The sequence below is a fragment of the Magallana gigas genome, chromosome 2 (assembly GCF_963853765.1).
Source record: "Magallana gigas chromosome 2, xbMagGiga1.1, whole genome shotgun sequence".
Lineage (NCBI taxonomy): Eukaryota > Metazoa > Mollusca > Bivalvia > Ostreida > Ostreidae > Magallana > Magallana gigas.
This window is the reverse complement of record NC_088854.1, coordinates 21,238,153-21,255,124: the sequence shown is the minus strand read 5'-3', so window position 1 is coordinate 21,255,124 and position 16,972 is coordinate 21,238,153. Positions and strand designations below refer to the sequence as shown.

Below are 16,972 nucleotides of genomic sequence, written 5' to 3'. Positions count from 1 at the left end.
TTCGTAAATAAGGATATAAGTAAATGTAAAAATTATGCAATTGTTTACTACTGATTTTGGGTAGCCATTTAGGGTGACCTATAGTCTAGAAATTCTGTGTCATATACATGTATGAATTCTACTTTTAAATTCTTTTTTACCATCCCAAATAAACTATATTGAATGAAATACATTATAGTTAAGGAAAGCTTACATATTTACAGAGTTTAATAAGGGACTATATTTTGTGGCGGAAGGTTTATAAGAAGAAAATGAACATTTTTCATAACTCAGTTGTTTTAGAGTACCGTAATTTTAGCTTTATTTTTTTTAGTGCAGACCAAATTTCCAGATAGTTTATGCATTGGGATATCTTCGTGTTGTTTTAAAAGACATATTTTATTAATATTTCAATATTTCTATCGACATATATTGGCACATTTAACATAAAAGTCAAGAAAAATAAACTCCAATTGGCGAAAAAGTTGGAAATTTTTTTTTTTATGATAATTTTAATTTTATTAATTCTAAATAATGAAAATTTGTATTTAATACCATGGATCATTTCGATAAAAAATTATAAACGGAAAATCGATTTATGTGCAATTTGCACTCTCAGTGCAGAAAGGTCATATTAAATACACCGTAGCACAGAAAGGAGCACATATATCTCAAAATTTTGTTTTGAATTTTGGTTTAGCTATGTGTGTAGACGTTAAAATATACTTTAGAAAAAACCTAAAGACTTTTAAAGTCTTTAGGATCCAACGTCCTGAACCAACTTGTGAATTAAGAATAATTATTCTTCCAGATACATGTATTTGCAATATTTAATTAAGATTTATTGCAACTTTTTTACCATGCCCAGCTGCTTGTCTTCAATAAAAAGTAAGTTTAAAATAAAATTACGTGTATTTCAGTATAAATGCCATGTCAAAAACCCAAGACCTAGTTTTGATTTATTGCAATAGAGTACCTGAATTTAAATATTATCGATTATTTGTTATTTAATTCGCTTCTAAAGAATCGCTTCTGACTGATGGGTATTTAATAAATGACTGATCTTTCATGATCCTGGACCCTGGATTATATAAAGATTATAACATTGGTATAGTTGTATGTTACATCTAAAAACATAACATACTCTTGAACTTGTCGTAATTGTATTTTATATTGCGAATTGGAACATATTGATATTGCATTGCGCGCGATACAACTCATTTAGAAGCATTCAAAATCATAGTAGTAAATTTAAGAACAAATTAAGAATTTATGCCGATCTGCATTTATCCTTACTACAAACAGTACAATATACCTAACATGTAATACGCAGTGCACATGTTATATATATAAACTCTCGTATCCATGTATTACGTAATGATAGGGTCAGTGCCATCATTCTACTGGTATATTAAAAGCTTGACAATTACATAGATATATAGTTAAATGATCACCTCTTGTTCGGTGAAGTTCATTAATTAAATAGGATTGATACTGAAGGCAAGTATTGCTGAAGTAGATTTTTTTTTGCACAGACAGGTCTTGATGTGCATATTCTTATAACAAGTACATATGCGGATAGAATGTTAGTTAGCTTTATGCTCTATCTTTTGAGTATTTACACTTTGTTACAAAAATATAGGTAGATTTTAGAAAATCACCTAAAAAAAATCACCGAATTGAATTTGTAAGAGTAGTTCAAATTTTGTACGGCTGCCCTGTACCGACTCTGGGCAATAAACCAAACATCAAATATTGGGGTGTTATTAATACTCGTGGGTATTGATAGCAAGGATAAGATAGATTGGTGGACGATGTCTCTACAAATACAAAATTTTGTCGGGCTTTTTAACATTTTGATTCTGTTGATTGACGAAATTCATGAAATAATTCTGAATCCATAGTGGCTCTACAAACTGTAGGTTTTGAAAGATGTTCATTTGATAATCTTGAGTCAGTTTTTCTTAATCAGTAGGTCGGGAGAGGGCAAACAACCATTTTTGAATAGTAGACCTTACGTTATCAATGCAAAATGACATCGTCTCTACCAAACTACATGTAATCAAATACCCCGGAAAAAATGACAATTCTTGAAAAAGTATTTAATTGTGTGCACATTGATAAACTGTACTAAACCTTTTTAAAAAATTTGGCTATAATTGCATTTTGCGCAATATTCATATTCAGGCCAGTCACTTAAAAGTAATTTTACAGCTTGGCAATAATGGGAGGAGGGTTTTCCCATCACCTGTCTGATTTAGAAGAAACCAACATTGAAGATATTGCAGCGAAACCAAGCAATGATGGAATCTGTGATGGGAAGAGTCAAGCAGCTGACGATTCTTTAAATCATGGTAATTTTTCTCTTTAAAGCAGTCTCATAAATATTCATAGCAACAATGTCTTTGAAAACAATTTTCAAAAAAAAAAAGCTAAAGCAAATCATCTTTTTGATCGAACAGCCCAATAATAGCATTATTCATTGGGAATTCAATTCAATTCAGTTTATTCACTCAAACCATTAAAAGGTACATGATGTGAAACAGTATATACAGTTCAAAAGTCAGAGGTACATTTTAAAATGGTTAGATATTGTAGTAAATATATAGTAAATAGGCATAAATATACAATATATATAATGCAGAAAGGAAAAGAGTACAGTTATGAAGGACATATTATTTTTTCAGTGAGACTGAATATTTTGTATTATTTTTTCAGGATTGTACCATTAGTACGAGACACAAGCTCGTAGAACCTAATATCATATGGCGATGAACAGTATTTATTCTCAAGATATTTACGTCTAAACATGAGTAACTTTTTACATTCAAGAATATAATGAAATTCTCAGCAATTTGACCTCAGTTTACACACTTTTGGTTTTAGAGGAATATTGTACGATCTCTCAATGTCCACTGGATGATGGTGGTTTGAGGTTCTTAATTTCATAAAAATCTTTTTGAGTTTAAGCGGTAATATCATAATGTGATTTTCATTAATCTCATTTGCATATACCTCCAGCCGTGTGCTAAAAAGGGATGTAAAAAGTTTACTAAGGAAGCTTAATAAATTATAGGACGATAATTTTAAGGTCTCGTAGGATCCCCTTAGTTTTATGATTGGGTTTTATCATTTCAATAAGCTACCCGTCTGGAACAATAGTACTATCAAAAATAACAAAATGATTGAACATCTTTTTGTACACAGGTAAAAATACAGTAATGGTAAAACAAATAATATGTTCGTTCAACACTCAAAAAAACCTGCTGCTTGTATTTTAAAATTTTTAACCGCAGCCAAAAGTTCACCGTCATCTATTTCACGATTAAGAAAACCATTACATTTTCATAAGTGACATTCAAAAAGTACCCATCATTTACAGCAAGCGACTCATCTTCAGTTTCAGTGATACCCTTTATAAAATTAAATAATCATTTACATCAACAGCACATTTTTTGTCTTTACATGTTGAATTTAAATTTTTAGTACTATTTGGTATTTGTAGTACGCACAATTTTTTTCGGTGATTCTTTTCCTATGATGTTTGATACACAAATCTATAACCCTGCTAAAGTTTTTGCTTTGAGATTTAAGATAATCTTAATTTCCCCAGACGTACATTTATTATGAATTTTCTTTACCAAATGAAAATTTTTCCTTGTAGTTCTACACTCTTAATTAAACCGTGATGGTTTCTTACTGGACTTTTTCTCTGATAGTTTGTTACCCCCCCCCCCCCCCCCCCCCAGGTGTAATAACCCAATATATAGCTTGCTACTTTGTAAATTTTTTTTAACACATTTTCGAGGTTATTACTTGTTACATTTAATTTGTATATTTTTTTTTACATAAATAGACAGTTCATATAATATCTTCTAATTCTACAACTAACGTATCAGTATTTTTTTACAGAAATTTAGTGCTTTCTTTGCTGACTATAATTTTACAGTTGACTGATTTTCACCTGTTTACTCAGTTTTTGACAAATTTTTACCATGAGAAAATGAAAACGATATAGGGTTGTGAACATCAGAGAACAAATAACTGAAATCAAGGATAGCAAACGTTCGTAAAAATTCAAATATATAGGTACTTGCTAGGACATATCATTGTTTTTACAAAGTTCAATAAACTTGTAACCGTAATTGTTGAGACTATAATCTTGTGCTGTTCTTTATAATGCTACATTGCATATTTCAGTAGAAATATATCTTCGCGATTATTCACATGCATTAGATAATTATCGGTGGTATAAAAAAATCAGACAGATGACTAACTCCAGAATTGAGATCACCTAACAAACAAATTTTCTTAATCCTTTGTAAAAGACATGAATTCTTGTTCAATATCGGCAAAATAAAACATTCAATATAGGAAGGAATATTATTTGCCGCCCTACGGGAGGAATGTAAATAACACTACATCATCTTTAGTATTCAATATAACTTTGCTTAACTTATACCAAAAACATATTTACCATCCCTGTTTTTTAATTTGATTTTTATATATTTTACAATATCATCTTTGACTACTAGCATAATGCCACTGGAGCGGGTTTTCGTAAGTTTCTTCCTGTTTTTCATAGACGTGGCAAATCCATGTATTTGTGTTTTGTCTATGTCGTCAGTTTTCGTTTCTGTCAGTCTTACAATGTCGTGCTTATTAATCAAATTTACAAATTTATCGTAATTTAGCTTGTTTATTAACACCACAAACATTCAATGATAAAATTTGCATATCGGAATCGAATGTTCCTATCCGCGATCGGGCGTTAAACCTTGCCATTGCCTCTTTTAAGGGTTTGTCTTTCAACATTGGGTATTCCGGTTAAATTCTGTCCCCAGGCCCTGTGCAGTTGTGGGGTAGGCTCCTGGGGTGGGGTGTGCATTTTATAATTGATGTAAAGAATATGAATATCCCTTACAACATTTGTCCGTTTTTTCTTTCTTAGCCTGCCTCGTAACAGGGTATAATATTTTTCTTTTCTGTTCGATTTCGGGTAAGAATTGCTCATTGACATAGATGCGTTCCGCGTATTTTCTTTGGGGTACTTGGGCGACTACCGGTATATTCCCGGTCTTTGAAGTAGGTAAACTTCCCAACTATACTTCGGCGATGATCACTGTTCAGTGTATTTTCCAACTCGATGAACTCGTTCAAATTGGATTTCATAGTCCAGTTTAAACTTTCTCTGGAGGAATGTTCATAAGACCTCCTCTGTATCCTCCCCGTCGTCTTCTTTGATCCCAGTAAACACTAGGTTGTCTCTCATAGGGCGTGCTTGTAAGTTTTTAATGTCAACGCTAATATATTTCATCGCTACTATGTCTGAATCTATTCTGGTTTCTGTTTTTAATGGTTTCAGAGTGTTGTTCGAGAACCTTTTTGTGGTGAGGATTTGTTTTTTTTTTAGTTTCGGAAGTCTGCTTGACTGAATCAAAGATGTTACCGAGAGCCGTTGCATTTGATTCATGTGTTCACCTGTTTTACATCTGGATCTAGAGATATGTAACGTGCATAAATTCTGTTGATGGTGTATTTAATGGAGCTAAGTGACAACATTTGCTTTTCAATTTCCGTGAGACTTGATCCCCAGGAGTCGTTTTTTAGTTCAATTTTTGTGAGCTTTGTGTCCATCTTAATATGTAGCGAGTGAAATAAAGCAAATGTAATTCCGTGATCGTCAAATCCTCCTGTATATTTCTGAGTAACTTGGAGGTTTCATTTTCACATGTTTGACATTATAGTAATTACAATATCAGCAAAGTTTGCGATGGATGGTTTCTAACAAAATTTTTTAAATGAAATTCTTATTATCTCTGTAATGACAGAGATGTTGAAACATTAAGAAAAATAGCACACTTTCTCAATCAAATCTCATCTCCCGTGCATGGGATTTAATCAACCACACTACAAAATTGGTCAATGCTGACAATAAATACAGTCTCTAGGAGGAGAACTATAGGAAAAAAATGAATCTTTCAATTTTTTATATTCATTACAAATTCATATTTGTTTCAAATACATTATCTAAACTTTTCATATTTTGTATTTTCAATAGAAGAAAGTGATGATGAGAACGAAGACGAATTTTCGTCAATCGACGTTCGTGATTACATAGACCAGTTTCCGTTTGAAAATCTTGTATTTGAGGGAGGCGGAATTAAAGGACTGAGCTACCTCGGAGCGATTAAGGTACAAGTGAAATAAAAACTACATGGCATTAGAATATAATTCTTACATTTTCTAGTTGTCTGTGATAACATATATATATGTGCGCCCCCGTCACAAAAAAACACAAAAAACCCCCAAAAATAAAACCAGTTTCCATTTAGTAGGCTGACGTATTCAAATCAGTTGTATAGTCTTATTCTTACTGTATTGATGGTAATAAAAAATCCAAAGAATGTACTAGTATGTCATTTTTGATGTTTGAAAACAGAAACTGTCACAAAAAGTAAAAAACTCTTGGGTAGGTGTGATTCCTATTGTAGTATCTCCGTTAAATGCTATGCAATTTTGACACGTTATAAAAACATGCTAAAGTTGATAATACATTTTTAAAAAAAAATTCATTGAGCATCATTAATGTACATTCTGTTATGATATTATGATATTGCTACGTAAAAAGGCCAATGTTGTAATTAAATTTGAATGATAATTTCTGTTCTTAAAATTCTTGAATAAAATTTACAAATAAACTCATCGATTTATTTATTTCAGATAATTGAAATTGTAAAAAAAATAATCAAGGTATAAAAAAGGGACAATTCATACTAATATATCTTCCTTGCAAAACAAGAAATGGCCACGAAAATAATAAGTACTTGAGGACAGGACATCGTAATGTTAAGGTGTTAAAAACCTGAAGAAATTCATCGAAAAATAATTTTTTTTACGCTGCAACTTACTGATCCCCCTAAAAAATGAAAATAACGTACAAATGTCAAAAACTTATTTTTTGATCCTGCTATTGCTGAACATTACATAAAATATAGGTAACAATTAAGTATTATATAATGATTATAATGGTCGAGGCGTAATCAAACCTATCGCTTTATTGGATCTGATCACGCCCAACTAAAACTACCACCTCAGAAAACTCAGAAAAAGGATTCCTTAAATAAATAAAAGGGCAATCATACAGTATCTCATTAAAGTAAGCTGGGTAATATTAGTAATGAATTTCACAATTCATAACATTACACTAATAGATTATGTACAATGATGATCTATATAATGTATTTTTATGTCTTTGGAACAGCTTTTGGATGAGATTGGTTTGAGAAAGAAGATCAAAAGGTGCGCCGGAACAAGCATTGGCTCTATTTCAGCTCTTGTTGCAGTGCTAGGGTTCAACGACGAGGAATTAGACGAAATCTCCAGGAAGAATCTCGGTTCATTTCTCGGTTAGTATACATGTTCATATCTATGTAAATTTGCTTCAATATATGATTTGAAATAACGTCTTTTTTTGTAAAAGAATAGACATTAAAAAATAATATTTTCTTTTCAGATGTCGGGAAATGGAGTATCATTTATAATGTGTTTCAATATTTGGGCTGGCAAAACTTTACCTCTTTTTATGATTATATTGGAACGTTAGTGGAAAAGAAACTTGGCAACAAAGATGCTACTTTTCGAGATGTAAATCACAATATGCTAGTACATATTAAATGCCGTTTAAAGAAGTGTGGTCTGATTTATTGCATTACATTTTAAAGTTAGAAGATTAAAAAAAATAATCTTTTTTCATTCATAATGTTTTGAGACTATTTTCAAAAGTCTATCTTGCTATTCAGAACGGAAAATATATTTTTTCTCGGACTAAAATAATCTCAAATTTAAAAAAAAGCTAAAAAGTTGGGATAGTTTAATTGCGTGTTCTAATTCATAGCAACTTGATAGAGAAACAGACAAGCAATTTTAAGGATGAAATAGGGAACAAATGCACAAGCAACCGGGCCTTGTGTTGTTTTGATAATTTTTTTTAAGGGCTTATTTCAGCACATCGTTATTGTTTCTTTTTTATAATTTGCAGATATATACTATATGCAACATTCATTCATTAAGCACGGACACAATTTTTTTTAAATCAAACTCCGACCACACTGCTTTTGGTTAAATAAGAAATCTATAATAAAAAAAACAAACAGAAAACGCACTATAGTAAAAGGGACATATGTATCGAGTGAGAGATTTATCTTTCATTATAATCCAATCAACAATATAAAATTGAATATAATGATAATATATCATTAGCATCTTTAGGACAGATTTAAACGTTTAAAAATAACGCTTTAAAATAATAATCCTATTGTTTGCTTGATCTACTACTATATGAAAATTAAACTATACGTTTGCATTGTATTTGTGCAGCTCTATGAAAAGACGGGAAGGGAATTATGCGTTGTAGTTACCAACTTAACGGTACTACACGAGGAGTACTTTCATCCGAAGACAACTCCAAATATTCCAATCCGGCTAGCCATCCGGATGTCAGTCGCAATACCAGGTTAGGTCAATAGCATTTAAGCTTACCTTGGTTTTTATATTTCAAACAACATTTATTTACAAACACTCACAATAACAGTTACTTTATTTCTTCCATTGATCGTTTTAGAGAGATTTATCAGCGCATTGAAACGAATATTCCGTGTAATCCATTACAGTAGTAAAAGTTTATATGTGTATCAATCGTAAATTATCGTTTGGAATGGAATGCAGTTGATAGATTTTTCGTTGGACGTAAATTGGACAATCGCATTGATCTTTGCAGTAGTTGTGGTAGAATACAAAACTTAATTGCTCAAACTTTCTTTGTTATCTCGGTTTGATAAGTTACTTTAATTAATTAAAGCAGGATAACTAAATGTTCTTTTGTACAATATTCGCGACCAATTATACCCTTAGATAGAGCAAGAAAAAATCAACTTAAACAAATGAAATTCCTCTAAACTTGGTATATACATAAGCAAACAAAATATGAGGATAAAGATATTTGTATACATGGATGGGTTTTTTGAAAAAGGATGAAATATAAAGCTGCATCTATTCATATAAAAGGGATGTTTATTTCTTATTGAATAGAGTTTGTTTTTTAAAGTAGTCTTTAGAAAAACACACTAAAACTTTTTTGAAAAAGACCGAATACAAAATAAAACAGAAAAAAACGAACGGTCTTAAGTATATCGAACGCTAGGAATTGTTAAACAATTATTGAATGAATTTGTATATGGAGAAAATTAAAATTGAAATCTTTATAAACTCTGGGTTTTTTTTTACTGCATAACTAGCTTTGGAGACATCTCTATAGAGTGTTGTTGTAAAACCCTGTGGATCTTTTCATTATCTTTCACAGGCTTGATTCAACCAGTGAAATGTACGGTAAATGGACAGACCGGTCTGTACTGTGACGGGGCAGTCATCATGAACTACCCAATCTCCTGCTTTGACGGTATATTAACAGAACAGTAGAAACATATATACCTTCCTAATCTACTCAACAGATATAGCCTTATAATGAAAAAATGACAATAACAAACCGTGAACCATCTCAAAAATCCAAATTTAAATTTAAATTCAAAGCAGAACAACACGGACCTTCAAATAGATAGAGGTAGGATCAGGTGTTTTGGAAGTAAGTCAGGACTTGATCACGATCCACTTTTGACATTTTGATTGGTAATGTTCGGAATACTGTAAAAGGTCAAATGTTGAAACATTTGTGGCTAAGACAAAGATTCGACCGATCTGCCTTTTAACGAATCTATCTGTTGTTATTCAAATGCATCAATTAATAATTGCATATTCAATTAATCAAATAATCATTTGCTTTCCATGATTAAAATCGACAGAATTTCATTATAAAGTTGTAATAATGGCAGTGAGATATGTAAAGAGGACATTGAATTTTCTTATTCAAAACATAAAGGATGGTGGTTGTCGATGAAAAGTGAAGACTCTTTTCTCCAAAGGCTACATCCTTTAGAAGATTTACCCAAAATCTTGGACAGGAGAAACAAGTTTGCGAGAGACGAAAAAACAGCAGATAAAACGCTTGGTTTTCTTGTGGTAGGGCTTTGCTCTCAAGAAATTTAATGTGTTACTTTATAAACCGTTTTGTTTTAAAACCGCTTTGCTTTTCAAAAAGATTGAATTTATACTTCTAAAATGTTTCAAAGCGTTTTGAAATAAATACAAATTAAAAACAAAGCATGTAAAAAATTACAATTTTTTCAGATATACAATGTTTTCTGTATAAGAGAGTTAGCTAGGGATGAAATAATTTTAATGCATATTTTATGGGCGAATAAATTGGTACATGTACATCCTCAACTTTTTTTTTTTAAATTTATAATATAAAATTGTTAGCAGACGACGTACGACGGACGAACACATCTGTAACAGACATGCAAAGGAGCGAGGTTGGAAATGGTACCCGCACCCACTTGGAAATTTAAATTTTTTATATTCTGATTGTATTATAAAATTTTCGAAAAAGGCCTTGGAACCCCACCCTTACCCTCGCAAACACAATTATCGCTTGTACCTCCTCCCCTGGAAAAAAATTCTTGATCCTCACATGACAAGTGACCTGAGTGATCTAATAAAAGGGGAACGTTTTAGCCGACTTTTGTTTTTTTAGTTCAACAACGATGACGAGACGAACAACTATAATTCGGTAGTAGCACGCAGAAATAAGCACAAAGTGACGTATCCAAATACTACGCTGGCAAGGTAATTTCTTTTTAAGTAAACCCATCTGATGACATCCAAAGTATTAATTATCTAAAAATAATGACAATTTAAACCAGAACGTCTCGATGAACTTTGGTTTATTTATTTATGGTTAACTTAATGCAATGCTTGTTAAAGTCAAATTTGCCAATTAAATGAATATGCAGGAGTGTGTAAGACGTTTGGTATCCCCATCAGATAGCATTAAACATTTTCAACTGAGATTGTGATAGCTTGTATACATTTTTTATAAGCCATTAACCAATTTAATGCCTAGGTAGGTACTTGCATTTTGTAAACATGAAAAAGGATTTTAAAAATGCACAACGTCATTTATTCATATTTTTAATCACTTACGGTGTTTTTTTGAGTTCTTAAACAAATGTTCACAGGAAAGCCTTAGAGAGGAAAAAAACCACCGTAAGGCTGGGAATAGAACATAAGTCTACTAAAGAGGCTATCAGTAAATTCTTGGAGGTAAATTTTTCTCACTCCAGCTTTTGTAGTTTACGATGATGTTAAGCATCACTTAATTTATGTTAAATTTTAGGTAAAAAAAATGTTCAGTATAATCTGTTGCTCAAACTTTGGTTTGAATTCTTGTTCTTAAAAGCATGAGCATTTTTATTAGTTAGCAGGAAAGTATGACATTGACTGCAGTAACACCATCACCAAAGATGAATTGACAGAAGTTTTCAAAGATGTAAGTTAATGATATTACTAATGTCTGGTAAGCTCGCTGAGCAAGACAATTGACTGATCAATAAAATGAATATTTAGTCATCTATGTTGGTTTATAATTGATTTTTTTTTTTGAACACTTTATAAAAGGAAACATTCACTGCTGGACAAAAAAATATACTGTTTGGAGAAAATGCCACAATGGAAGACGCAATGAAAATGATGGATAAAGATAGCGATGGAAATGTAATTACCATCAAGTCAGATCAATGCGATATTAATGATGACATCTTTCTTCACCCTTCACAACATGCATATGACATGAAAGATGCAATATTTATATTGTGATACAGTGACACACAAATAAATTCTTTCAAAGCCTTGAAAAAGCCTGAATTAATTTGCAATTATAGGTTAAGATGGTTAAGTCACAGTCAAGTTAAGTAAGCCATACCTTGAGTTGTCAAAATAAAGTAAATGCAAGTCTCGACGATTTGTTTTTTTCTTAAAGGAATATGTTTATCCCAACTCATTAAAGGGGGTTCTAAGATTCGTTCAAAGATGTATATGATAAAAGTACATCATAAAAGAACATACATGTCCATGTATATCCCCGGTTAGATCCGTTACTTGGGATTCTTAAAAATTGACGTTAATTAAGGCACTCAAATTCACAAAACTGAGCGAAACATAGTTTCATAGTCGATTAATTAGGGGATTGATGTAAACTGTAGTTAACGGACAGTAAATTCTAATGAAAGACGTATTTAAAAAATAGGTTTACTATGCATTAGTACATATAGCTTGTTACGTAGATAATAAATTGAATGTACATGGTTGTAGATACAGTACACCTTTTTACACCTTTACATATGTACCATAATATTGTGTTGCGTTAACAAAACAATCTATTTACATTGTAGATAAGCTTCAGCGAGATCGTCGATTATTGCAGTCGCAAAGGATTTGCATTAGCAAACTATGGCATATTAGGATCAGAAAAGCAACAGATCAATTCGTTAAAGGACTTGACTCAAGCTTTTTTCGCAACGGTAGTTTTAAACGCAGACCAGATAGGATTCAGTGTAAGTCAACAATTATTTGAAACTGTTGTTCAAGCTACAATTGAGGGGCAAAGCTAATTATACATAAGTGTGCAAGTTCTCTTTGCATGAAACCCCGATAAAAGACAAAATGGGGTTTCACAAAATTATTATACCTTGCTTTTTAACTATTGATATATCTACATTTTTGATATATCTACATTTTTGATATATATCTTTGGTACTCGGTACAAATTCATCAAACTTTTGTTTTTCATTCCCGACTAGGAATGCTATAAAATGTTCATATCTATCTTACTGATATTTTAAACTATCAATTTATTTTGAAATTCTTTTAGTCTGAAGATCTACCCAGGACAGTCGGCATCCATACACATTATGTAAACACGACTGATTTTGATGTGGAAACAGAAGATATAAAATTTATTATGGAGGTATTTGAAACTTAATATTTTGCCTTAAAAGGACTATATTTGGTACGGTCAAATATCTGCCCCCAATTTTAACCAGTTTTTTAAAATTGTATCGTATACAAATCAAATCTTTATGAATTATTGTACAGAGGATGTCTATCACGTTGACCTTGTTTTTAGTCATCGTTGCTCATTCACTGTTTATCTACGACGTCACCTTAATGACCCAATTCCCGTAATTTTGCAAACAAATGAAAATATTGTCATATTTTCTTTATAGTTTGCATTCGGAAGAATAGAGCGCAGGTCTGCTCAAGTAGGATTTTAACATACATGTATGTTCATATAATTATACACATCATACTAGAAAATGGTACTTGAGCAAGCCTGCGCTCGATGTTTCCCAGTCGAAAAACAATCGGAAAACACCCATATTTTGCCACAAAACATCAATTTATAAAAATAACACAATCTTCATGACGTCATTTTTAAAGCTTTTTTGGGGGCGAAACATGCACTTTCCCACACATAGTCCTTTCTTGTACATATATATTTTACATCTCAGAAAACAGGTCAGGCTTACTTTGTATATTAATCAATGTTTGTTTTTACGAAAAATATGATTTAAAAATAAATAAAAAATGATGTAGTAAGAGAAACTTTGTTTTTTAATTATTTATCAATAAATATGATGATTTGTAATTTTTTTTTTAACTTTATATATATTTACATGTAAAATGAAATGATTTTTTTAAAATCTGGAGCAATAATTAGGTAAGAGAAAATAAGTTACTTCACGAAACCCAGTGATCTCCATTTTTTTTTTTATTTTACAGGAAGGGTACAAAACCACCTCGGCATTTTTGAAAAATTTTGCGGCTACAAAGCTAAAACCCAAACTATCTTGAGACCCGTGTGCGTGAAGTCAAAGTTTCTTTAAATTGTGAAGAAATACTTAAAACTCAATTATTTGCTATATATTATATTAAAAAACCGTAATATAGAATAATGACATCAGTGAATTCGAATTAAAATAAAACTACAACCTTTTATACATTGTATGTAGAACTTTTGCATTTGTTCAATATGCCTCGGACTATGTGTATAAACAATTTTGCAAAGATATTTTCCCCTTCGTAGTTATTCATATTATGTAACATATTCGAATACTAGTAGACACTCAGCTGAGATTAGAATTGTGTGACAAGTGCGTCAAAATCTAAGCATTGCTGTTTTGTCGTAATGAATGATGGAAGGTTAAGTTTGTGCTGTTTAATATTTTATTACGGGCCACCAGAAGGCGGTCCGTTATTTGATATATATTTAAATATTGTCACTGCGTTTCTGCTGTATAGTTTTTTTTTACAGAATTAATATTATGCCTTTTTTATGAACTTAAAGTAAATTTGCATATAGAAATAAGTTTTATGCCTTTAAAAAAACCCAACATTTTTTGGTTTTACTCGTTTATATAAAGTATGTCATAGACTGTCATGTTAGACACGTTTTTTCCTCGAGACTATAATCTATTCGGAATATTTCGGAGTTTTTCATTCGTTTCAAAACAAAGTATCGGTATAAGGGACATAATAAAGACCTGAAATACTAAAGACCTGAATGACATGAACTTTTATACAGATGATATATTTAAATTTCTATGTGCTGCGTCAAAAAAAATTGTGCAGTTTCTACCTGATGACATGACTTCACATGTACCTTTAAAACAATCCATTTTTTTTATTATTAGGTCCCTTAAAATCATTTAAACCAATGCGACAAAAATATCAAAATGGTTTGAAATACATAATATCCAAGAGAATGATGATGAGCTGAACTTTTTATTAGAATAATGTACAAAATAATGTGTTCTCTATTACTTCATACTATTGCAATTATCATACAATTACCGTGAGAAATGCTTACGGTAACGATCTCGATTCTTAATAATAATACATGTAGTAAAATGTTTAACTTAAAAAAGTATTTCTGAAAATATATTAAAATTTACCCTTAAAATTAGTACAACCAACTCGTTATTGTTTGTGTTTTTTTTTTATGCAATCAACCAATGATGATGCATACAACTATATTTTGGCGGCCCATTTGACGCTTGCGTCAATATGATCTCTTGTCATTAAATTTGTGTTAACGCATAAAATTCTTGCAACAATGTTTTAAGCGGCTGGATGTTAACAGATCTACCGTAAAATTAAAATATAGAGTCTTTTTGGTCATAAACTTTTATTTGGTTAATAAAAACCTTAAAATATTTTAGCTTTAAAATTTGAATATTTTTCTATACGTATATTACCGCTCATGACTGTGACCGTCCTGATCTGTAGAACCTGATCCATAGAATTTGAACTATGTATTACACAACACATAGCATTAGGGGCCAGAAACGCGACGTTTTGCTGCAGGAAACTTTTTTTTAAAATTTATATATAGAAAAAAAAAGTATGATGGAATTGTCCCCTTCATTTTATGGAGCTCTCAGACAATGTAATTAGGAACGAAATTGAGTCTTCTTTAGTATATAAGTATTAACCCCCACTCACCAACCCAGATTAGAATTATCTATAAAAAAATTGAGAATTTTTATTGCTGCAGTCAGTCCTCTACGAATACCTCAAAAAGTTTATGGAGAATATCAGCTTTAAGACGAAAATTATTAGGTTTGATGTTGGGATGATGGTTTATTCGTATATGTACAAAATAGTATTGTATGGAAGACCAGAGGAGGGCATTTTATTAAGGTAGTTTGTAGAATCCTTCAGATACCATGCGTATCTTCAAGATATGGACTTTATTGTAAATCTAGAAATTCAGGTATTTTCTCCGTGTTGTGACCATTGGACTTCCAGGCATTCCTTGTGGATCAACTTGGCCTTGTCTCAGTTGATCAAAAGGAACATGTCTTCTCTTTTATATCAAAATTTAATGATAATTTCTATATTTTTTTAATGCAATGTTTAAAAAAAGTCGATTTAAATTGTTTATCTTAAAAGGACACAAGATATCAATTACATGGGTAAAAACAAAGAAAACAAAATCTAGCACTAACACTATTACTAATAAAAAACTATTAAAAAATAACATTTTGTACAGTTTTAATTATCAAAGTTGAATGGGGTTCTGGCGATGCGGCCAATCTCCCTGGAACAATCAGTCGATTGTAAACTTCACCCCTGACTGAGTTAGTTAAAGGCTTTATTTTCTGTGTCCTGAAACAGGGACTGGTTGTCCCGAAAATTTGACAATTTCAATCTATATTCCTGTCGTACCAACCCGTATTCATATCCCGAGATATGCATCCAAAAATAATACAAATACAACAGCTACTCCGGCTGTAACATTATTTGTGATTTTTATGACATACTTCTTGAAAATACTTGTCATTTTTGTTTTATGAACAATTCACTGAGACAAACTTGCTTCATAGAACTCATTTTTCAATTATTTTAATGTAGACATGATATTTAACAACTGAAACAGTTTAAATGTTATTTACATTTTTAAGTCAATTTATTATGTTTATTCGCGGTTCTTAAGGATGGCGTATACTCAGAATGAAAAAAAATTGCACTGATGATAATGAAAAACCAACTATTGTGTGTTATAGACCTTACATGGTAGTGTCATTCTTCACTTTCAAAAAATTAGGTCAATGACCTAATTTTTAAGTAAATGGCCATTGAATATTTTTTGAAAATTTAAGAAAAATCCATAAAAATTTTACGCTATGATTGAGATTTTCTTAATTGTGAAAATAATGCAAATTGCTTAACTCTTTAACAAATGAAATACAGTTTATGAATGGTAGTGACATTAAATAGATGCAAAGCATTAAGTTTTCATTCACAATTTTTATAGATATTCTAGTCCGAATTTCCTCTATCAGTTTTCAAATTACTACCCATTTTTGATTCAATATAACAAAAAACTGGATGATGATAATGCTAAAACATTTATAGTATTAAACTAAGTATATTGACCTTTCTCTGCTGGCATGAAATTTATATGAGGTCAATGATCAAAATTTTGAGATATGGTGTCTTTAATCATTTTTAAGCATTTTTCAATATTTTTGTAGTG

The 16,972-nt window shown here is 31.1% G+C and overlaps 1 protein-coding gene across 2 annotated transcripts; it reads left to right on the top strand.

The window, feature by feature from the left end:
* Positions 1-1,420: 1,420 nt before the first annotated feature.
* On the top strand, positions 1,421-15,222 carry LOC105331199 (uncharacterized). Of its 2 annotated transcripts, none has more exons than XM_066075551.1 (15): positions 1,421-1,479; positions 2,194-2,333; positions 6,041-6,174; positions 7,244-7,388; positions 7,496-7,626; positions 8,359-8,494; positions 9,341-9,436; positions 9,914-10,053; positions 10,628-10,719; positions 11,112-11,196; positions 11,351-11,422; positions 11,551-11,646; positions 12,324-12,485; positions 12,803-12,898; positions 13,714-15,221. In XM_066075551.1, exons 2-15 carry the CDS (start codon positions 2,204-2,206, stop codon positions 13,783-13,785), a joined length of 1,587 nt encoding a protein of 528 aa, XP_065931623.1. In that variant the 5' UTR covers positions 1,421-1,479; positions 2,194-2,203; the 3' UTR covers positions 13,786-15,221. The 2 variants fall into 2 exon arrangements, with proteins under 2 accessions (XP_065931623.1, XP_065931624.1); XM_066075552.1 differs by having other exon boundaries at positions 1,435-1,545; positions 13,714-15,222.
* Positions 15,223-16,972: the final 1,750 nt, after the last annotated feature.